General features: G+C 36.2%; 3 protein-coding genes across 3 annotated transcripts; all 3 read left to right on the top strand.

The window, feature by feature from the left end:
- The first annotated feature begins 8,351 nt into the window (after nucleotides 1-8,351).
- On the top strand, nucleotides 8,352-9,314 carry LOC123949061 (olfactory receptor 8U9). The gene has a single exon (XM_046016357.1). The coding sequence runs from the start codon at nucleotides 8,352-8,354 to the stop codon at nucleotides 9,312-9,314; it is 963 nt and encodes a 320-aa protein (XP_045872313.1).
- Nucleotides 9,315-14,210: 4,896 nt separating this feature from the next.
- On the top strand, nucleotides 14,211-15,168 carry LOC123949431 (olfactory receptor 5AL1-like). Its single transcript, XM_046016872.1, is given in 3 exon segments — nucleotides 14,211-14,499; nucleotides 14,502-14,732; nucleotides 14,735-15,168. Coding segments are annotated over 3 exon segments (945 nt in total). The 5' UTR covers nucleotides 14,211-14,219.
- Nucleotides 15,169-22,889: 7,721 nt separating this feature from the next.
- LOC123949591 (olfactory receptor 5AL1-like) lies at nucleotides 22,890-23,828 on the top strand. The gene has a single exon (XM_046017133.1). It carries the CDS (start codon nucleotides 22,890-22,892, stop codon nucleotides 23,826-23,828), a length of 939 nt encoding a protein of 312 aa, XP_045873089.1.
- Nucleotides 23,829-25,120: the final 1,292 nt, after the last annotated feature.

The following is a 25,120-nucleotide window of genomic DNA, read 5'->3' as shown; positions in this document are numbered from 1 at the left end:
TCTGCAATGGATACAATCAGTGCTCCTTCTGTGAACCATCTTTGGTTTGTTCTCGAACTTAAGCAAGCATTTTGAAAGTCTCATTAAAACACAGATTGCTGGGTCAAATCCCCAGAGTTGCTGATTCAGTAGTTCTCTTGGGGAGCCAAAGAATTTGCATTTCCAACAGGTTCCCAACGTGACTTGATGCTGCTTGTCCAGGACCACACCGTTATAACCATTGCCTCATGTGATCCCTTTACCTTATTTGCATGGTGTTTTCCCCCTCTCAAGATGGAGAATGATATCAGGTTGTGTGAAGATGTTTTGCCTGTCCTCCAGGTGACCATGAAGTTATTGGGAATTTACATCCTGCAAGGGATAGACCTTAGCCAATTACTGCTATATACACAGGAATATAAACACTCAAGTTCCTTAGCCTATTCATTAGAGCAACTGCAAAGTGTGACCTACCCTGTTACCAAAACTCTCCAATGGAATCTAATTGAAGTTCTATTATGGGATTTTGGCATTGCACCCATGCTTGGTCTATTTCCTTTCCAGGCCTCACTTCCTACCCAACTCAATGACTGTTCTTGGGAATAATGCCTAATAAATTACATTTATACGAATTACTGACTCAGTGTCTCCTTTTTGGGAAACTCAAGATGGTATTATAATTTCTGTATACTACATTATTTGTATCATTTGGCAGAAAACAATGCCTCTTTGATAACAAATTATCTTGAAACATGAAAATGGTTTGACATTTGTCACTGTCATTATGCTGAGTCTTTCTGGAGTGTTTCCAGTACTTCTTATCACAAAATAGGCTCAGATGATTAAAGACAAAACTGAAAAAAATAAAAGTCTGAATAATTCTTTAGGATTTATAAGCACGTCTAGTTTATTCTTAGCCACAAAACTCTGGATACCTTTTCTTCCAGGAGAAGGAAGACAAATGAATAGATGTCAATGTCAGCAGGTGTGAACCTGACTCTTCATAGACCCACTAGTAAAATTACATTTGGAAATCCATTATTTCCCTCTCATTGGTAAAATGATGGGGTTGTACTAAGCATATGGCTTAATTTGTTTTCTTTTACAAAAGTACTTTGGTCACAAATGAATTCTTATAATAATAGCCCTGTTATTATTAATAATAACAATACTGTTTATGGCTCCTCTGATTGAATGGGATGGGGGCACAAAGATTGGCCCTACTGTTCTTCTTAACAGTTTCTAGATGTATACCTTCTGGTAACTCAGCAACACTTGAGTCCTCTCTGCAGAATCAGATGACTATTCAAAGCACTATCTAAAAACTATGGATCTAAATATACTCTATAGTCCCCTGTAGCCCATAATTCTCTGATTGCCACTTCCTTACAGGCATATCAAAAGTTTGACCTTGCCAATGGAAGTGTCTCTCACCAGTACTGCGCCTGACCCTGTGTCTGTGGCTCCTCCATTCCTTATAGCAACCATGTCCACTTGTACCTCCAATAATAAGTATTTTTATTAGCTGCAGTAGTACTCATGAAGACCTGGAGTTCACCAGGGCTTCTATTGCTTCATAATTGTAAAATCTAAACTTATAAAATGACATTTCATCACTTAGAAAATTTGAGATCTGAATGACTAACATTGTTTGGAAAATGGTTGTTCTTTCCAACGTGTTAAGAAGCATAACTTCTCTTCAGTAATCTTGCTAGGCAAAACATAGAATTAGAAAAATCGTTGTGTGGGTTTGATTTAAAATGTGATCTCACATGTTATTGAAATAAATGAAGTTTTAACAAATGTTTGGAGATCCAGGGTTTCCACTGTCATTATTTTTTGCAGATTTTCTTTATTCATTTGAGAGAGAGAGAGAGAAAGGGAGCACCAGTGGAGCAGAGATACAGAGGGAGAGGGAGAAACACATTCCTTGCTGAGCAAGGAGCAGGATGAAGGGCTAGATCCCAGGACCTGGAGATCATGACCTGAGCCAAAGGCAGACACTTAACCATCTGAGCCACCCAGGCGTCCCTCAACTGTCATCATTTATCATAATTTGTTATAATTTGTTCCATAATATGAGGAAATGTCTAAACAACTATATTAATATATTTATTTGTCAGAGGCTCAACCCCAAGTTCTCCCTGACTACTCTCTTGTTACAATTTGAGAAGGAATGTGGGACAAATGAGTCCCAAAGGTACTTTCTCATGGGAGATGCCATGAAACCTTTCAAGTTCTCTAGAGCTTCCACAGGAGGATCAAAGGAGAAAAAGAAAAGAGAAACTCCCCAGCTCTCTACATAATCTTTATTTATTTATTCATTATTTATTTATTTATTTCAATGGTGTTATGTTAGGCAAGATAAAATACATCATTAGTTTTTGACACAGTGTTCCAAGATTCATTGTTTATGTACAAAACCCAGTGCTCTGTGCAATACGTGCCCTCCTTAATCCCCACCACCAGGCTTACCCTCCCCTGTAAAACCCTCTACATAATTTTGAGGAAAATTTTCCAATGGAGGATTGGAGAGAGCTCTTTCTCTCTCTTTTATATTAAACTAAACATGGGTTCATTCTTACATCTACCACAGGATTAATTCCAGACTTAAGTTTATGCTTATCTGTAAAGTTCTCACCAACAGTGAGAAACCTAAACCCTTCCAATTAAAAAGACAGTTAATTCTTTGTTCAGCTCTAATAAAGTATGCCAATTTCAAAATTGTTAACTAGAACCCCCATGAGAAACAAATTTGCAAACTAGAATAGTTTATATATAATTCCTTTTGTCTGTAATTTCAGCTTCTAATCAAAACAACATTGTCCAAAGTTACTTTGGCCAGTTGATCCCACACTTTAGTGTGGTTATATCATATATTTACAATAGAGTTAGATGCATTTGTCAGAGTATGCATTTCTGCCTGGTATCTGCCAATAGTCTCCTTAATTTTTTATTCGTTTACGTATAAAATGTACTTGTTATGTTGCATGGTGCTATGCATTTGTGACAAATGATGCACAGAGTCAAGGAACCACCCCCTTAGTAGCATGCAGAACAGATCCTTCTGTTTGGAAGTTTTCCTGGGTGTCTCCTAGTCGCTGTCCCCTCCCCTCAAATTTGATCAACTAAGCTGAACTCTTACTTAAAGATTTAAAAATTGAGGGATTTTTTTCGTTTTGTTTTTTAACCTTTCTGCAGTAAATTTAAATAAATGTGAAAAAAATGCAAAAACAAAGTGGGAAGATGAAACATTCACTGGGTATAGCCTTTTATAACATATATAAAACTAATGTTTATTTTATTTTAAAAAACTAATGTTTAAATAACATTATAAAAACACAGTGATAACAAATCACAGTGAACAAATCCTCTTCATTGTCATTTGAATTCAATCTAATTTATTTATATGCATGAACTTAATTAGAAGATGCCTTAGTTTTTGTTCTAACATCCTAATCCTAGGTACCAAGCCAAGACTTTTTATAACAACATATAAACAAGAATAGGGCATTCGCTATCTGTATTATGTTTGCCAGCCTAAAACAAAATAAAGAACTGATTATTCATAGAACAATTATTTAATATTTCAAACATAGTTCTTGATTATACATGTATTCTAATTAATACTGACACAATGTCACCATGTCAGGCTATGATCCTTAGGGAATTGCTTCTTTTTAGTCTTCAGTGAACAAGATATGCTAACGCATCACTCACAAATAATGTTAAATACCTCATCACCACCACTACTACCACCATACTGAAGGCCAGAGTTATAGTCCTTGGTGATATAAACTTCTCCCTGTTTAAGACCCCAGGTATTTGCACCAAATGCCTTACTGACCTTTTCATTTATATCTTTTAAGGTTACTGTGTATACTGTGTATAATTTCAGTTATATTTTTTACCTCCTGTCTATTTGATACCTCTAAAAGATACACCTGAGAAATCTGTCACATCCTCAGTTAAATGCTGGCCTCCAATGCACTATATTTTACAAAGGGAAATAATTCCTTAATCACCCCCCCAAAAAAAACCTTTTGCAGTATCAAGGATTATTTTGTTTCCACAAAGATACTGCTTCTGTCCTCTCAAGCTATAACAAAATCCATAAACTGAGTGGCTTAACCATCAGAAATTTATTTTTTCATATTTCTGAAGGCTAGAAAGTCTAAGATCAATCTTCTGATCAATTTGGTTCCGGGTGGGAACGATCTTCTAGGCTTGTTCATGACCACTAGCTTATTGGTTGTTTGCATGATGCCCTCATTTTTAGCATGTGTAGGGTGAGGAGGAAGTTTTCCGGTGTCTCTTTTTACAAGGACACTAATCCATCATCTAATCCTAATCACCTTCCAAAGACCGCATCTCCAAGTACCATCACACTGGGGGGTTAGGGCTTCAATTTGGGAATGGTGGGGGGGGGCACAATACAATTCAGTCCACAATAAATGCATTCTCTTGCTCTGGCCTCAGATGGACTAACTAAACAATGTGGAAAAGTGCTCTTTAGACCAAGTCACCAAGGAAATGAAATGATAACTGATAGAGACAGCCTGAAAGAAGAAACAAATGCTTCATGAGCATTTCAAAGAGTAAGCCAAAGAAAGAGTATCATGTGTAAAATATTCTGGAATAGTTCTTGAGAGAATCAGCTATACAGTTCTTTGAAAGATATGTTCTAAGAAGGTTCACAAGGTAACTCTTATCTTTCTTTCAAAGATAAGTTCAAACCTTGTTACTAAGCAACAACAACATGAACTCTCTTTTTTTAAAAAAGATTTTATTTATTTGTGAGAGAGAGAGTGAGAGAGCACACAAGCAGGCAGAGGCAGAGAGAGAAACAGATCCCGCCGAGCAAGGAGCCCAATGCAGGAGTGATCCCAGGACCGGGGATCATGACCTGAGCTGAAGGCAGAGGCCCAACCTACTGAGCCACTCAGGCGTCCCACAAAGGCTTTTATTTTATTTTTTTAAGATTTTTTTTTAATTTATTTATTTGACAGAGAGAGAACACAAGTAGGCAGAGCAGCAGGCAGAGAGAGAGGGAGAAGAGGGCTCTCCCCCGAGCCGAGAGCCCAGTGCAGGGTTTGATCCCAAGACCCTGGGATCATGACCTGAGCTGAAGGCAGAAGGTTAACCCACTGAGCCACCCAGGTGCCCCAACAACACGAACTCTTAACACAGCAATAAATAAATAATAAAATGTCAAAAATTAAGGAATGTTAGGGAAATAACATCATACTAAAAAAAAGAGCTATAGATCTGTAGTTCCATAAAACCAGAGAATCTTGTTGATTCATCTCCATCCCTGGGATCCCTAAGGGGTGTGGACTGTAATTTTTTTGATAATCTACTTGCATCATACTCCTATGTGCCATCCCTTGGGATAGTGTCACTGACAAAACCCTGCAGTCTGTCGTTGCCCAAACTCACCTGGAGAAGAAATACGAACACCCTCTACCCAGGTATTTTTGAGGACTATCTTTAAAATTGGGATCAAAATGAGTATTTTCAAAATGAACTGGAATAAAATGGAATGGATTTTAGAATAAAACATTTTAGGTGACATTTTCTGAAATAAAGGTAAAAACTGTTTCTTCTAATCTTATTTCATTATGTATATGTGCCATTATGTAAAATATATTTATTATTATTAATTTGAATTTTTTTTAAAAATTAGATATCCAAAATAATGTCTATTATATCATTTGGAAAAGTCAGGCACTTAATGGACTAGATTATAATTTATCAATAATGTCCTCTTTTTCTTAGTCATTTTACCAAGAATATGTGAGCACATTAAAATCAAGTCATCAATATTTTTTTAATGTATTTGATATAAATAAATAGCATTAATTATAAGCAAGGTAAGTAAGTATTGAAATATTATTAGAAAAAGTCATATTTGATACCCCACTACAAAGCGTATAGAAAGAACTACATTGGAAAGTGAATGGAGTCTCAATCTATTAAGAGAAGACATATCAAAACAGAAGACTGCCAGAAATGGGAGATGATATGAAAACGAGTTATGTATAAAATGTTTCTGGAGCACAAAAAAGAAAACTGGTGGGTCATGCAGCATGGAAATTAGAAAACAGGGAAGTCTTTACAGTAGAGGCAGGATTTGGAAAAACCTTGAAGGATAAATCAGAGCTTTTCCTTCCAACTCTCCATCCACCATTCACCTGGTAGAGAAGAGCACCTTTGAAAAAGCACATATGAAAGTAAGGAAGACTATAGGGGCATGTTACAATTGAGGACTGCAACACAATCATTCTAATTAGACTATGTGTGTTTGCTATAACAGAGGGAAGACATGGGAGTGGAATTTGAATATAAAATATCGTGAGTTAGATGGTAAGAGATCATGTGTAATATTCCTTCCAAGATATTTCCATAGATATGCATACCCTCCCTTTAAGATAAAATGGGATACTGAAGTTCTTACAACTGCCAAACAGTAAAGCCTTATTCAGCATCTTGGGATTTGAAAAAAATATCTCCAAATAGTTGCTTAATTACTTCAAAACTGAATTTATATATTTGTAGGATCACTAGTCAGGCTTTTAAAAGCTTTAACAACCTACTCATTTCATGTAATGGTGATTGGCAACTATGATCAATATCATCTAAGAGATTGTCTGTGTCGCATTGAAAGTGGTATAAACACTGCACACACACACTTTAAAAATGTATTTTTGATTTCCATACTTATGCTTTATGAAGAACATCTACCTTCTCATGATGTATTCTTTCATCTGTTTCCTGACATAACAAAATATATTAATTATGCTATATATTTCTCTTTTGGTAATTATGCTTTGCTGGAACTACTATTTAAAGATCTAAAATTTTAAGGCACTCTTCTCCATCTTTAATTTAAAAGACATATTGTACGTAAAATTTTATGGCTATCTGCATCCAACGGTTAAGGATTTTTCTATTTTCTTATTCAATAACCTCTGTGTTTTAAGACCTGGAGGTATTGGACCCTGATCCATAAGCACTGTCTACTCTGCGGCCAGTGAATTTTCAGTGATTACACTGCCTTCTCTGTACCTCTACCTTTTAATGTATCAGGGGAACAATTTTTTAACATGATATTTTCTATTTTGTTTTTTTAAGATTTTATTTATTTATTTGAGAGAAGGTGAAAGAGAGAGAGAAAGGGCACATAGAGAGAGATGTAGAAGCAGACTCTCTGCTGAGCAGGGAGTCCAAAGCCAGGCTTCATCCTAGCACCCTAGGATCATGACCTGAACCAAAGGCAGACACTTAACCAACTAGCCTATCTCAGGTGTCCAATATTTTCTTTTTTTTTTTCTTTCATTTATTTATTTGACAGAGAGAGAGATCACAAGTAGGCAGAGAGGCAGGCAGAGAGAGAGGAGGAAGCAGGCTCCCCGCGGAGCAGAGAGCCCGATGCGGGGCTCGATCCCAGGACCCTGAGATCATGACCTGAGCCGAAGGCAGCGGCTTAATCCACTGAGACACCCAGGCGCCCCAATATTTTCTATTTTAAAATGCATTCATCTCTGTTCTGCAGTGGGGATAAATAACTTCCTCTTAATATTTACAATCCATTTAGATATAAATTAGGATCATTTATAGATTAAGAAAATGAGGAACAAACTGAATTTCTGCCACCCTAAATCTTACGTGACTAGAGCTTAACAAAGCCAAATTCAAATACAGTTACCCCAATTGTATCAGGGTTCTTTCTACTATTCTTCTTGGCTTCAGTCCCAATAAAATGCCATCTTTCAAAAGTTATCTGTCATTAGAAGAGAAAACGTCCATTATAAAAATGCTAAATGAGCTGGAAACCCCAGTGCATCTTCTTTCTCAGAGATGTAATAAATTAAACTAGCCCCAATTGAAAATTTACATTTATTCCTTCAGAAGATTGTCTGTATTTTGAATTTCAGCAAACAAGCCAAGGAATTTTGAGTGCTTTGAAAAGGGACACAATTACTAGCCATTGCTTTGCCATGATTGAAACTGTAATCTCATATTTTTTTGTAACACTATGATATAACGAAGTATAAGAGATATTTATTTCTCTGATATATTTGGTCTTCATTCACAGTTCCAGAAAATGCTACAGAGACATGAAGGTGAAATGTGTGTCTTGTTATGTTAATGACATAACTTTTGGACCCCACCCTAGAGTGGGGGACTGGAAGCTGAATCAGCCAATGGCCAATAACTCAGCCATGGCAACTTAGTGAAGTTTCCATAAAGACACAAGAGGACTGGGTTCTGAGAGCTTCCGGTGGGGGAGGGGAGGGAGCTAAACATTACACTTAATTTAATTAAACTACATCTGTTTTCTTCTTTTCATCCAGGTACACGAAAGACACATGGCCCAGAGAAACTGCACCCAGGTGACAGAATTTATTCTCATGGGCCTCACAGAGCACCAGGAGTTGAAGATGCCACTCTTTGTGGTTTTCTTATCTATCTACCTTTTCACAGTAGTAGGCAATCTCGGTTTAATCCTAGTCATTAGAACAGACTCGAGACTCAACACTCCAATGTACTTCTTTCTTAGCAACCTAGCTTTTGTCGATTTCTGTTACTCTTCTGTCATTACACCCAAAATGCTTGGAAATTTCTTGTACAAACAAAATGTTATCTCCTTCAATGCATGTGCTGCTCAGTTGGGCTGTTTCCTGGCCTTCATGACTGCTGAGTGCTTGCTGTTGGCTTCCATGGCCTATGACCGATATGTGGCCATTTGTAACCCTCTCCTCTACATGGTTGTAATGTCCCCAGGAATCTGCATTCAGCTTGTGGCCATCCCCTACAGCTATAGCTTCCTGGTTGCACTGTTTCATACCATCCTCACCTTTCGTCTCTCCTACTGTGACTCCAATATCATCAATCATTTCTATTGTGATGACATGCCTCTCCTCAGGCTAACTTGCTCAGACACTCACTCCAAACAGCTTTGGATCTTTGCCTGTGCTGGGATCATGTTCATTTCTTCCCTTCTGGTTGTCTTTGTCTCCTACATGTTTATTATTTCTGCCATCCTGAGGATGCGCTCAGCTGAAGGCAGGCGCAAGGCTTTTTCCACATGTGGATCTCACATGCTGGCGGTCACCATATTCTATGGGACCCTCATCTTTATGTACTTACAGCCAAGCTCAAACCATTCCCTAGACACAGACAAAATGGCCTCCGTCTTCTACACAGTGATCATTCCCATGTTGAACCCCTTAATCTACAGCCTCAGGAACAAGGAAGTGAAAGATGCCCTGAGGAAAGTTATCATCAGTAGAAACCAGGCTTTTAAAATGTTCATGAAATTGAGGAAGTGACCTGAATAAGTATGAATAGGCTTCTCTTCATGGTCTGGTTTTTTCTCTTAAAAAATTGTCAGAATATCTAATTTTAATGTGTTTCTGTATATCTGCTCACTATATGATGAAATTTTCAAAATATTTTCACTTAGAATGAGATTTCAGATGTAAAAATAACCAAAACAAATTATACCCATTCTCTTATTTTAAATGGAAAGTGTATTTAAAATAATTTTTGTTCCACAGGAAATTACTGATTTTCCCAATTCTCAAGTAAAAAATGCATAAAAAACCATTAATTTGGTATATAATTAGTTCCAGGCAGAACATAGACAAAAGTTCTGATCCCACCTTCCAAAATTCCCAGTTCAGAATTTTCTGGCTACATTAATAATATCCCATGTGAAAAGCAAAAATGCATAGTGTAAATATTATTTTCCTAATATGCTAATTTCTTTAAAATATATGGTAATACAAAACTGTTCCATATTATAATTTAACAAACTGCCTTTATTAAAGAGAATAATAATACATCTTAACTTTTACTATCTGACTTTCTACTGACCTGAAAGTCTGGCTTGGCCCCAAAAGACTCTTAAGTAAACTGATTTTTTTAAGCCTATGAGATCTCATATATTATTTCCAATTATCTAAAATTTAAAAAATAATAAGGTAATTGAGGGATTGCATCCCAAGGGCATCATCCATTCCAAATAAATTAACTCAAAACAATGGAAACATAGAACATTTTGCCAGTATCAAGGATCATATGAGTTATACTGGGCAAACCTTGGGTAAGTAGATCCTTATTAATCAAAGTCTAACTTAAAACACAAGAGCCCATTGGACAATGCAGCCTATGTGTGGGCTCTCACCAGTTTCTCAGTTAAATGAGGACATATAGTGTTTGTTTTGGAGTCTTCTTAAAGATTAAACAATATGAAAGGGGTAACAGTAAATGGGTACTTGTAGATCATGTTCCATCTTTCTATGAGCATAAAGACCTGAGTTCTAGTCCCAGGTGTACTGACGAACTCGAGAGAGCAATTTATAAGTGTTACCAGACACAACTGATAACTGTGATATAGATAAATAGATGTACATTTATATTTATAGACAAGGTGATTTATCTACACATAGATTTAGATATGTAGATATAGATATGTATGTATATGTTTCAAATAAATCCAATGATCATTTTATAATTTTAAATTACATGGAAAATGGTTTTGAGTTTGCAACTCATGCTTACTAATAATTTTTTTTTCAATCTAGAGGTCATTTAAATGCTTAATGACAGAAAAGACTAAGATGTTATTAATAGCCAGAGAGAGAAGATCACATTTAACCTTTCTTTAGGTCAGTGTGCACTTTTGATCTTACTTTGACGGATCATAGAGACACAGGCTGGCTGCTCTGACTTATGATTCTCAACAGTTTCTTTCCTTCCCTTTTCTTTAAACACATTTACCTACTATTTGAACATTTCTGTGACTCCCTGTTTTCTGACAGAACTCCTGCAGCAGGTTGTGAGTCTGTATGCTATATACCCGAAGTTTATTATTGATACCCTTGAATTCGCAATCTCCTGTCTCGGTGGCTGGTGCACTCTCTGTGCCTCAGCTGTGCCATTAAAAAGCACAGATTCCTTGGAGTCTACAAGCCTGGGTCTCACATTGGCTGAATCAGAACACAATTTACTCCACTTACAAATCGTTCCTCAGTGTCCTCAGCAATAAGTAGGTGAAAACAATATCATCTGATGAATCTATTGTTTTAGGATTTAAGAAGGCAATGGATCAAAATAAAAATATTTCAGAGTAAAAGACTTTTTAAATTGACAATTTTGAGATTTCTTACTCTTAATTCTAAAATGTTGAACATTTAGGAAACCACCCAAGGTAAGATTTAAGAACTTCCAATTAAATCTGGAGATTTGACACACAATTTTAATATTAAAAAAAATTCAAATTTGATGATTTTGTAAATGGGTTTTGTCCTCTTTGAGAATTGTTTTTAATTTTTTAACAAATTATTCCACTTTTGCAACATATCACAATGAAATATTGCTGCTCAAAATATGGGGATTATGAAGTCATTTTTAGTGGTAAGGATTAAGAACACTTCAAACATCCATATGGGCACCAGGTAAACACAAATTATAAGAATAACCAATGTGAAAAATTAAGTTATCAGTATTCATAGATGTGGAATGCATGGTAATATGGAAATGTACATTTCAGATTGAAATCAAGAGAGCCTGGGTGGCTCAGATGGTTAAATTTCTACCTTTGGCTCAGGTCATGATCCCAGGGTCCTGGGATCCAGTCCTGCATTGGGCTCCCTGCTCAGTGGGGAGCCCACTTCTCCCTCTGCCTCTGCTGTTCCCCTGCTTATGCTCTCTTTCTCTCTCTGTCAAATAAATGAATCTTTAAAAAATGAAATTGAAATCAAGCTTGTTGAAGTAGAGTTAATGCAAAATGTAAAGGAAGATTACAATGAGTAAGGAGGAAAAGCCACAATACCACCTCATAGACATAATTACTGTCAACATTGTGGCATACATGGTTTGTGTATTTTCCCTCTGTGTATAAATGATCTATAAGGCATGATGTGATGTGCATAATAGAAATCATTTATCACCAAATAGCCTGTGTAGCATGCTATTCTTTACAAAGTGCTATATTGTGAACATTTTTTTAATATCAATAAATGTAGACTTATTTCAGCATTTGAATGACTACTTAATGTTTTACTGAGATGTGCAATAAATGAATAATTTCAGAGTATATTTAGACAACTTTCAGTTTTTGGTAGGTAAAAATGAAACCATTCATATACTTGCATGCTTTTATCATTTCTCTAATTTCTTAGCGTTAAAACCATTGTATTAACGGCAGGACTAATTTAAACAATGTAGATGCTTACTAGTATATGTCTTCCAGAAAGATGAAGACAAATTTCACCTTCTTTGGATATGTAAGGTTGTTTTTGTTTTCCGACACCTTTAACAACCCTGGGTGTAACCATTCTTTTAATTTGATCAATATAGTGAACAACTTATTGTTAGCTAATCCTTTCATATTTTATAAAATGAACTTTTTCTCTTTGAAATTAGTCTATTGAGAGATATTTATAGTTATAGATACAAATACATTGTAAAGAGAGACTCATAATTGATTCTAAGTGTTTCTCTAGCATATGGTATAATATAAATATACATGTGTTTTATTCAATAATATTTTATATGGTTTTGCTTATAATACCAACCTTCTTTTGTATAGAAGTACCACCAGTACCTCTCCTAATATTTTGTAAAAGATATAGTCTGTTATTTATCCCAATTCCATGTTCAGTGGCTTTAAGTTTGTAGCTTGAAATCAGTGACAGTGGGAATATTTGCACCATAGAAATCAGAAAATCATGGGGCACCTGGGTGGTTCAGTGGGTTAAAGCCTCTGCCTTCGGCTCAGGTCATGATCCCAGGGTCCTGGGATTGAGCCCCACATCGGGTTCTCTGCTCAGCAGGGAGCCTGCTTCCTCCTCTCTCTCTCTGCCTGCTTCTCTGCCTACTTGTGATCTCTGTCTATCAAATAAATAAAATCTTAAAAAAAAAACAAATCAGAAAATCAACAGATGCTATAAATCAGCATTTTTTTGTGATAAACATTCACTGTCCTGCCACAGATTCCCATTTTGTTATACATTTTGCAGTTTATAATATAGTTTACTATCTGTAATGATAAATAACTATCCATTACACTTTATTTTAAGAAATGTCTAGGCTGTTCTTGCAAGTGTATTTAGTAGATATACTTAGGGTTACCCAGCATACATTACATTGTTGAATTAACTTATAAAAATTTCTTCTTTATTCCATTATTCTTACATTCTTCATTCTTCATTCTTACATTCCAGTAACACATAATGTGAAACTATGAGTTTATTCAGCTTAAATATAAACAACAGGAACATATAAGGTCAAGAGTTTGTTAAGTTAAATATTAAATTAAACTCTAGGTGTTTATTATTTTAAATAGAATCTTAAAAATTGTATTTTCACACTTATTTGTGTGTTTTTTTGTTCTTTTAAATTTGTTTTTTTATTTTTTTTAAGATTTTATTTATTTATTTATTTGACAGACAGATCATAAGTAGGCAGAGAGGCAGGCAAAGAGAGAGGGGAGAATAGACTCCCTACTGAGCAGAAAGCCCGATGCAGAGCTTGATCCCAGGACCCTGAGATGATGACCTGAGCTGAAGGCAGAGGCTTAACCCACTGAGCCATCCAGGTGCCCTTATTTTCCCATTTCTCTGAAGTGACATTCTTATTATAGCATCATTTTCATTATATTGACTTGTAGCTGAAGACTTCCACAATCATAACTAATTAATATCTCTCCACTGAAGTAACTGGTTTGGATGCCATAATACAATATCATGTACTTCATAAATAGTATTTTTATCCCTTCTTTTATTGCATGGCTAGCACACTGATAATGTCTAGTGACCGTCATGATTGTTTTAATTCTCGATTGAGTTGGCTTGCTCAGTATTAATCTTAATATATTACTGAAATGTGTCCCTATCTCTTTTATAACTAAAATATTATTCCTGCTATTGTGTAATACTGGGTTTTCATTTTATATATGAGATTCCACATTTAATTCAAGACATTCTGTTTTCTTCATCAATCTCCCAGACCACTGAGCATGTTGGAATTTCTGCCTGGGAACAAATCCCTTCAAATCAAAAGCAGGCAATAATGAAACCCAAGAACGGCCCATAGGACCAGTGAGGATTATCTTTTCAATATGGTCATCATAAAATAAGTGTGAATTAAATTCTTAATCCAAGAAGTGGAAGATCATCCAGCATGGATATTCTAAAGAGAATGACATGAGATGCTTCTACACATCTTCCATGGCTGAGGGCAATAATTCAGAAATAACTGAATTCATCCTCTTGGGACTCACAGAACATCTGGAGCTTCAAGCCCTACTTTTTGGGATCTTTCTAGTGATCTACATAATTAGTGTCATAGGTAATCTTGGGTTAATTATGCTAATTCATATCAGTTTTCAGCTTCACACACCTATGTATTTTTTCCTCAGCAACCTAGCTTTTGTGGATTTTTGCTATACCTCCTCTGTCACCCCTAACACCCTGGTGAACTTCTTCCAAGAAATTAAGAGAATATCCTACCTGCTTGTGCCACCCAGTTGTGTTGCTTTATCATGTTCGTGGTTTGTGAAGTGTATATGCTCTCAGTCATGGCGTATGATAGATACGTTGCCATTTGCAACCCATTATTCTATACCATTATCATGAACAGAAGGGTCTGTATTCAAATGGTGGTTAGTACATACGTGTATGGCTTTTCTGTTGGACTCCTACAGACAGTCCTTACATTCCACTTATCATTTTGTGATTCAAATTAATAAATCACTTCTACTGTGATGATGTTCCCCTGGTTGGTCTGGCCTGCCGTAAAAGCCATTACAAAGATATCAAAGAACTGGTATTGTTCACACTTGCTGGTTTCAATACCCTTTTCTCTCTTCTTATTATCCTCATCTCCTACATATTCATTCTATTTGCCATTCTGAGGATTAATTCAGCTGAAGGCAGGCAAAAGGCATTCTCTACCTGTGCCTCCCATCTGACTTCCATCACTATATTTTATGGCACTATCATCTTCATGTATATGCAGCCAAAAACAAGCCATTCTCTGGACACCGACAAGATAGCTTCTGTTTTCTATATTGTGGTAATCCCCATGCTGAATCCTTTAATATACAGCTTGAGGAACCAGGAAGTCAAAAATGCTTTGAAAAGAATTATGGAAAAGGTGTCTTCTAGTATAAAATAAATGATCTATCATCTAAGTGAAAGCCCTCAGATTTGGGATGCAAAAAAACAAAAACAAAAGAAACAACATCAAAAAAACAGTCATCAAGATTTCTACATTAGCTTACCATTAGTAATATGCTTTCAAATGTTATAATGTTAAACAAATTCATATCAAAACACAGGATACATTAATTTTCAGATTTTATTTTCTATTATGATGAGAATTCTAACTCTTGGAAATATTGAAAGACATGAAAATAAAATAAATTCGATTGCAAGTCGAGGTTAAATTGTACCATAGATCATTTAAAATCAATCTCTTGGGGCACCTGTGTGGCTAAGTCAGTTGAGCAACTGCCTTAGGCTCAGGTCATGTTCCCAGCATCCTGGGATCGAGTCCTGCATGGGGCTCCTTGCTCTGCAGGAAGCCTGCTTCTCCCTCTGCCTCTGCCTGCCACTCTGCCTGCCTGTACTCTCTCTATCTCTCTGGCAAATAAATAAATAAAATCTTTAAAAAAATAAAATCAATCTCTTTTCCATAGAGGAGTTTTGACTTGAACACTCCAATTCATGAACTTGATCTTGGCAAAAACCATGCCTACTTTAGATCACTAAAGGAGATTTTATTTATTTCTTTTTTTAAAATTTAATTTAATTTTTTCAGTGATCCATAATTCATTCTTTATGCACCACACCCAGTGCTCCATGCATTATGTGTCCTCCTTAATACTCACCACTGAGTTCACCCAAGTTATTAGCATTGTCTATAAAAGACACGTGCACTCCCAGTAAGATGAATCAGAAAAGAGTTGTTGGTTCTAGTGACCTCACATGGACAATGGCATCAACACTGGTAGAACACCTAAAAGAAGACTAAAAGAGCAAGCTTAAATGTTACCAAATGAGACAAGTCCATCAGAGCAGAATAAGGTCTGCTAATACACTATTAAGTAATAGTGCTGCACCAATGTTAATTTGTGGATTTTTATAATAGCACTGTGGTCATATAAGAGTTTCCCTGTTTTTAGTAAATATACGCTGATAAGCATATGAGAATAAGGAAGCATTATGTCTCTGACTGATTATTAAACAGTTCAGGATAAAAGACTGTGGTAAAATGTTAACGTCTGGGGGCGCCTGGGTGGCTCAGTGGGTTAAAGCCTCTGCCTTTCACTCAGGTCATGATCCCAGGGTCCTGGGATCGAGCCCCGCATCGGGCTCTCTGCCTGGCAGGGAGCATGCTTCCTCCTTCTCTCTCTCTCTGCCTGCCTCTCTCCCTACTTGTGATCTCTATCTGTCAAATAAATAAATAAAATCTTAAAAAAAAAAAAGTTAGCGTCTGAAGAATCTAGGTGAAGGGTGTAGAGGAAGTCTTTGTAAAATGTTAGCTTCCGTAATTCTGAAATTATGTCAAAATAAAAAGTTAAAATAAAAAAAAAGTTCCTCAGCATTTATTATTCAATTGGGGTTCCTGGGTGGTTCAGTGGGTTAACTGTCGACTCTTGATTTTGGCTCAGGTCAAGATCTTAGGGTCCTTAGATTGAGCTCCACATAGGATTCTGCACTCAGTAGGGAGTCTGCTTGATATTCTTTCTCTGTATCCCCCCCTTTCCCCCTTCTAAAATATAAAATATAAATAAATCTTACAAAAAAGATTTAATCTTTCAGTTGATTAGGATATTTTAACACATTTTTCATTTTGGTGTCCTCACATTCTTTGTTAGCTTTAAAAAACTGTAACTTCGTATAAATAATACAAGTTTTATTTGTTATTTATTTGTTATTCTATAACTTTTACAAATAATACTTATATCTTCCTTAAGAAAATAAATAAATGAAACTATCCATCCGTCTTCAATAAAACTTAATTTAACAAAATGGACTTTTGCTATGTAAGGACTTATTACTAAAATTGTATTTTTTCCTTGTTACAAACTAAAACAGTATACCATGTCTTTTATAGAAAACTAAAAATTAGGAGGACCTGGGTGGCTCAGTCGTTAAGTGTCTGCCCTCAGCTCAGGTCATGATCCCTGGGATGGAGCCCCCAGATCAGGCTCCCTGCTCAGCAGGGAGTCTGCTTCTCCCTCTCCCTCTGCTCCTCCCCCTGCTTGTTCTCGCTCTCTCTCTCTCTCTCTCTCGTTCATGCTCTCTCTCTCTCTCTCTTAAATAAATAAAATCTTTAAAAAATAAGAAAACTTTACATCACAATTTTGCATAACAATTCTTAAAGTAACTGCATTTTGTTACTAACTTTATGATCCATACCTGAAGTAAACCCTGACACTGAGAGCAAACATTTGAAACACAGATTTCAGGTCACCTCAATGTTAGAAGCAGGCAGATTCTACTGGGCTGGCAGCATCAATGCCAGGTACTCCTAGAACTAATTTTCTCAACAGTTCATCATGCTACTATAAGCTCATGCTAGTGATCTATAAAGAAGGAAGCCAATTCTGAAATAAAATTCAAGAATGTTTTACAATAAGACCCTTTGTTTGAAGACACAATTCCCAGCAGTGTAAAAAGGAACTAACAAATTTAATTTCTTTACCCTTGATTGTAGCCAAAAGGCTGAGAAGTGATCCTTTAATTTCTTTAATGCTCATTTTGTAAACATTTTTTGATAACATAATATTTTCTCAGACATTCTGTTGAATGCTGAAACATTCCGAAAGTCCACTTTGTTCCCCAAGGCTTATTTATGTGATCTAAATTCCTTGGATCTCATTTCTTATTTATAAAAGACAGCTAATTCATTGATCTCTATCACGCTTTCTGTCATTGATTCATTCAGCCAAAAATTATTAAAAGTATCATTTCACCAAAAATGTATATATTTTCTTTTCCTTGTAGAGGCTCAGAGGTCAAAAAAGCCAAGTCTGTATATAAACGAAGAAGGGAAACACCATCGAGTCAACAGTCTTTTCCAAGTTAAATATAAAACATTGAGAGGTATTAATTCTCATGAGGATTTCAAAACACAAAAATTTGACTACATGAGGGGAAATAAATACTATAATACAATGCTGATAGAAAAATCATGTAATGCCTATGGCGGGATATATAGCAATACCTAGTAAAATTACAATAGCCAACAACCCCACTTCTTAGAAACTATCCCAATAAATACTAGCACAAAATGCAAAATAACACATATGCAAAGTTATTTGCTGGGATATTATTTATATTAGTAACATATTGACACCCAAATACCCAATGGTAAGCACAGCTGTTCTAGAAATGGGGACGATTTCAGGTGTGCTACATGACGAACATCAGAATAGAATATTAAATCAGAACGATATTAAAAAGGAAAAAAGAAAAATTCAATGTAAAAGAAAGTGAAAAAGAAAAAGAAAAAAGGATACTTCACATAAAACAAGAAAAGGGGATGATTAAAGATATGTACATGTGGAGCGCATGGGTGGCTTAGTCTCTGAAATGCCTCCTCTTGATTTTCTTTTCTTTTTTTTTCTTAATTTTATTTATTTATTTGACAGACAGAGATCACAAGTAGGCGGGGGGGGGGGGGGAGCAGGCTCCCCGCTGAGCAGAGAGCCTGATGCGGGGCCGATCCCAGGACTCTGGGATCATGATCTGAGCCAAAGGCAGAGGCTTTAACCCACTGAGCCACCCAGGTGGCCCCTCCTCTTGATTTTCAACGCAGGTCATGATCTCAGGGTTGTGAGATCCAGCCCCCTGTGGGGCTCCATCCTGAGCATGGAGCCTGCTTAAGAGTCTCTCTTTCTCTCTACTCTTCCCATCCCTCTCTTTCTCTCAAAGAAAGAAAGAAAGAAGAAAAAAATATGTAAAAAAGATATGTACATATATTTTATTACATCTGATTTTTTTTAAAGATTTTATTTATTTCACATAGAGAGATCACAAGTAGGCAGAGAGGCAGGCAGGGAGAGAGGGGGAAGCAGGCTCCTCGCCGAGCAGGGAGCCCAATGTGGGGCTCGATCTCAGGACCCTGAGATCATGTCCTGAGCCGAAGGCAGAGGCTAAACCCACTGAGCCACCCAGGCACCCGTACATCTGATTTTTAAAAAAGAAAACACATTAAGAGGACACGTCGAAATGAACAAAAGTCATTCCCTTCAGGGAAGGCAGGGAATGAAGTGGGTGCTGACAGGTACGGAAGACAGTCTTATTTTGAATATATTTTGTTATGCATTTGATTTTAGAATCATATCGAAGTTTTAAGGAATTAAAAAGAAAAGTAAGCCAAAAGTGGAAAAAAAAAGACTTCATTTTAGAAGCCTTTGAGTACATCTCATTTTATTCAAATGAAAGGCAAAGGCTTTACAATGATCCACAAACCTCTGAATGATGTGGCCATGTCAACTCTCAGACTTCATCTCCTTCTCTTCCCTTTTCTTTGCTCTGACCTCCTTCTGCCTAAGATAACAGCATATTCCCACCACAGGTTTTTGTTTGTTTGCTTGTTTGTTTTTTTATCAAATGGACAAATGTTTTTATAGACATTCTTTCAGGGAAGATGCATGAACAGAAAATAGGCACATGAAAAGATGTTCAACATCATCAGTCATCAGAAAAATGCAAATCAAAACCAAAATGCGATAATACTTCATACCTCATCTGTTTTCTGTTCTGCATAGCTGGTGCTGAGGCTGAACAGCCACACCAGCCAGCCTCACGAGCCCTGTGGACACTATTGGTTTTCATCTAAAGCAAATTTAGATATAAAGCAGTTGATCCAATACTGTGGAGTGATTACAACAAGGTATCAAGTGCCCTATGATTTCTTTGCACTCAGTTTTCTAGAGATGGAAGAAGAAAATCAACATTCTTTTAAATTCATCTTTGCTGTTGAATTGAAATGTCAATCATAACAACAGTTTGAAACATTAATCTCAGATGAAAGCTTTCAATGTTGCTCCTTGGGAAACTGATTTTTTCCAGTGTTTTTCAAAAGCTGCTACTAAATCTAAGGCCCACAAACTGGGCATTTATTTTAAATAAATTTGTAATTTTAATATCAAACCAATGTGATAAAATGTAAAGCAGATATAACAAACAATCAAAGCACAGACAGCAATTAATCAAATTGTTTACCCAAAAGAGATAATTAAAGTGTTCTTCTACCCTAGATTCTTGCATTAAGTAATAGCCCAGAAGGTGATCTACCATTTCAAGGGAAATAACTTGGTCCCCAAACACTAAACATCAAATAACTACCTGTTTTGAATATGTATAATTATGTTGTTTTTCAGTGTTTGTTAAAAATAATGTAATACCCAAAAAAAGCTTCCTGAGGGACCATACACGCACAATACAAATTGTCTCATAATACCTGGGTAATTTTAAATGTTACTGGCTTCACAAAGATTCCTTTCAGGTACAGTAGACCACACTACTTAGGGATTTGTAGTTCCACGGAATGACTGTCTATTGAATATTGAAAGATATCAAACCCTAGGAAAAATATGAAATACCTGTGAAATAAACACTATTTGATGAATATCAAAAGAGAGCAGCCTGATCTGAGATGCTGGAACTAGATTTTCTAGAGTTATTTCAGCCATGTTAAAGAGCTTAAAATTTTATCTTGAGAGCTATGGGAAGACATTGAATGATTATATCATAAAAATGACATCCACATCTCTAAAAGTTCCTATAAGCTAAAACATGAGAAACAGAAAGATATAGGAAAGACTGGAGTCAAGATTAAAAATTAGGGATCAGTTGCAAACAAAACAAAACAAAACAAAAAGTCATTGTTATTGGGATCAAGGAAACAATGTAAGTAACAGATCTGAAAAGTATGTAAAGTATGAAAGAAATACTGGGAGCAAACTGAATATTACAACAGGGAACAGGAAAGCAAAGTAAAAGATTAGTCTCTGATTCGGGAAACTGAGTGGATAATGGCACTGCTCATTGAAGACGTAAAATATACACTCCAGGTTTTGAGCATTAGGTCCAATGTGCAGAGATTTAATGTAAGTTTAATGTAAGTTCTTTTCTGTATGTGATATTCTTGTCTATGTGTGATCAGCATATAGAAGCCTATTGAGGATTTAGGATTGGTCAAAATCACTAACAAGAAAGTTAAAAAGGAAAATGTGGGGGCTTTGGAGAGAGCTTGAAGAACATGTTGTCTAAAGCAGAGGTAATAGAAGCAGAGATTCCAAGGTAGAAAATCAAAATGGACACATAGTAAACTCAGAGACTGTTCTGTTCTGAGAACCGAAGGTGTATTCAATAGAGTTTAATGCTACCACGTTGTCAAAAAAAAGGGGGGGGGGCTTTCTTGGATTTAGGAGTAGGGAAGTTGGCAGTAAACTTGGTGAGGGGATTTCTCAGTTTAATGGGAAAAGCAGGTAGGTTATACCTGGTTAAGTCATAAATATGATTGAAAAATTGGGGGTAGGTGCCTATTCTAAGATGTTTGGTTGAAAGTGCTCAAGGGAAGCAGAAAAAAAAATTCTGCCTGGGTGGCTCAGTGGGTTAAGTGTCTACCTTCAGCTCAGGTCTTGATCCTGTGGTCCTGGGGTTGACCCACATGTCAGAATACCTGCTCCGCGGGGAGCCAGCTCCTACCTCTGCCTGCAGCTCCCCTACTTGTGTGCTTACTCTCTCTCTCTCTGTGTCAAATAAATAAATAAATAAATAAATCTTTTTTTTTTTTTTTTTTTAAGTGCTGAAGGGGAGAGAAAAGATCAAAGTAGTAACCAAGATAAAGTTTCCATGGATACATTAATCAAAATTTAAGTGGGGAAAGTGCTTTTTATATTTTGCTATATTTTACCTGTCTTGACTCTCTGTGTCCTGACCATATGAAATAACATGAGACAATGCAGTGATAAAGGAAAATCAAGTTAACTCACCCTCTGCTGTGCTGAAGAAAGGAAGGGAGATGATTTCAATTCTGCCAACTTTCGTGCATTCAGAATCCAGCATAGGCTTACAGAAATGTTTTGTAACCTGTAGCTGTTCTAAATGCTGCTTCAATTCTATTCACTTTGGACCATTTAGACACTCGAAGAAAGAAGGTAAAATAATGTCTCCTAATCACTGAAATCTGTTTTACAATCTGGAAAATTATTCTTTAGTGTGCATTTTGCCAAAAGACAAAGCCAGAAAAATCACAGTCCTATTTTTCCTTAGTAATTAATAGTATATGTGCATTTTTTTAAAAATGGAAATAAGTAAAAAGAAGAAAATTGCAAATTATACCAAACAGGATGTCTAAAATTAGTACTAATAGTTTGATTTTGACTTTCATTTTATATTTTCTACCCTTGATTTTGGTAACTCTTAATATTCTTATGAAATGATGAAATTGTAATAATTTTATGAGATACAGCTTAAGAATGTTGTCAAAGCCACTTGCAGTCTTCACGTTCCTTTTTATTTCTTTATATTTAAAGAAAAGGACAATACAGACTTTGCCATTGTATTGATAATAAAAATTTAATCGAAATACTCTTTCGTCTTCTTCAGCATCTCAGTGAATTTTATATCATGGAATTTCTGCCTGGACCAAATCTTTTCACGCTGAAAGCATAAGAGAAATCCACACATAATTCAGAATTCAGAACGCTTATCAAGATTCTGCTCTGGCTGAATTTAACGTAACACCTTGGCTCGCCAGGGCTATCTTCTCACATTGAATTGATTATTCCTAACAGAGTGAAGTTTATTCAGAGTGTGTTCCCTAGAGGAGTTTATTGTTGATTTCTCGTTCATCATTTATTGTTCATCTATTTCATGGCAAAAGGCAATCATTCGGCAGTCACTGAGTTTATCCTCTTGGGCCTCACAGATAACATGGAGCTTCAGGCCACTCTCTTTTGTGTTTTCCTATTGATTTACTTAGTTACTGTCGTGGGTAATCTTGGTCTGATTGTGCTCATCCAAATCAGTCCTCAACTTCACACTCCTATGTATTTTTTCCTCTGTCATCTGGCTTTTGTTGATTTTTATGGTACCTCCGCCATCACTCCGAACACCCTTGTGAACTCTTTACGAGAAATTAAAAGCATGCCATTTTATGCATGTGCTGCTCAAGTGGGTTGCTTTATCACATTTTCAGTTTGGGAATTATTCATGTTGTCTGTCATGGCCTATGATCGGTATGTGGCCATCTGCAACCCTTTACTCTACATTGTTCTCATGCCCAGGAAACTCTGCATCCAATTGGTCACTGGCTCTTACATTTACGGATTCACTGTGGGGCTCATACAAGCAGTGGCTACATTCCACATGCCCTTCTGTGACTCTAATGTGGTCAACCAGTTCTACTGTGATGATGTTCCCTTGATTGCTCTGGCCTGCTCTGACACCCAAGTCAAAGAGTTGATGTTGTTCATCACTGCTGGATTCAATGTGTTCTGTTCTCTTATCACTGTCCTCCTATCCTATGTGTTCATTGTCTTTGCCATCTTAAAGATCCATTCTGCTTCAGGAAGACAAAAAGCCTTTTCTACCTGTGCTTCTCACCTGTTTTCTATTACTATATATTATGGGACCCTCAGTTTTATGTACCTGCGCCCCAAGTCAAGCCACTCACTGGATAAAGACAAATTTGCCTCAGTATTCTATGCAGTGGTGATTCCCATGTTAAATCCTTTAATCTATAGCTTGAGGAATCAGGAAGTAAAAAATGCTTTCAAGAAAATTTTTGAAAAGGTATATTCTAGAAATTGATAATGGGGTGTGTGTGTGTGTGTGTGTGTGTGTGTGTGTGTTTAAAGAAATACTGGATGTTAGGAATTTAAGTGAAGGCTTATACATGGTACAGTGCCAGTAAGTGTAGAAACCTTTGTTCTCTGAAGCTCAGTTCTCTGATCATTATCTCCTTGAAAAAAATATTTTCTTGGTTTTTCTCACGTGTTTGTAGTAGATATTTTATAAATGCTTGTTTAATTGTTGACTTGTAAAAAAAGAGATAAAAACCATCCATTCTGTTTTTCCAGGAGATGCTTCAATAATAGAGATGAAGAACAAAGCAACATAATAACATAACTTTATCTTTTTTCACTGTGATGTTGAAAATTTTAGGCGGTCTTGCAGGACATCAACTATGTGAATGTTATTGAAAATACCAGATATAATTTTCTTCCATAGTTGAAGTAAAAGATAACAAGGTGCTTGTTTGAAGGGTTTTGGTTTAAAAATGCCTGAAAAAGTGACCTTGCTCTTTACTTTAAATGTCCCTATTGATACAGTTGAGCATTTTTTAAAAGACTTTATTTTATTATAACTATGTTAACATATCATAGTCATCCAAAGTCCATAGTTCTCCTTAGTGTTCACTCTTGATATTGTACATTGTATGTGACAATGACTTATACCCATCATTGTAATATTATACAGATATTTTCATTGTGCTTTACTTATTCACCTGTCCTAGACCATTCCCACCCCTGGCAACTGCTGAATTTTTTACTGTCTCCATTCTTTTCTAGAGTGTCATAGAGTTAGAATCATATGTATGTGGCCTTTCCAGATGGGCTTCTTTCAATTGGTGATCATGTAAGTTTCCTCCCTGTCTTTTCATGGCTTGATAGCTCATTTCTTTTTACAAACAATTGATTGTCTGAATAAACCATAGTTTATTGATCCATTCACCTACCAAATGACATCTTAGCTGCTTCCAAGTTTTGACGATTATGAATAAAGCAGCTATAAACATCAGTGTGCAAGTTTCTGTGTCGATTTAAGTTCTCAGCTCCTTTGCTTAAATACCAATGAACACAATTGCTGGGTCATGTTTTAAGAGTATGCTTAGTTTTGTAAGCAACTGCCAAACTTTCTTGGCTGAACATATTACATGATCGTTCAAACACTACCCCTTCTATATTTCCCTCCCATTCAGCCAAGACTTCAGCTGCACCAATCACTCCTGAATGGAGCGACACGAGCCTTATTCCACATGATTACTAAGAATCTAATTGCCTTGTCCTTGTTAATGTATATGTTTTGCAATTTCCCATTGA

This window comes from Meles meles, chromosome 8 (genome assembly GCF_922984935.1).
Source record: "Meles meles chromosome 8, mMelMel3.1 paternal haplotype, whole genome shotgun sequence".
Lineage (NCBI taxonomy): Eukaryota > Metazoa > Chordata > Mammalia > Carnivora > Mustelidae > Meles > Meles meles.
The sequence above is the reverse complement of the archived record's forward strand: the minus strand, read 5'-3'. Positions and strand labels throughout refer to the sequence as shown.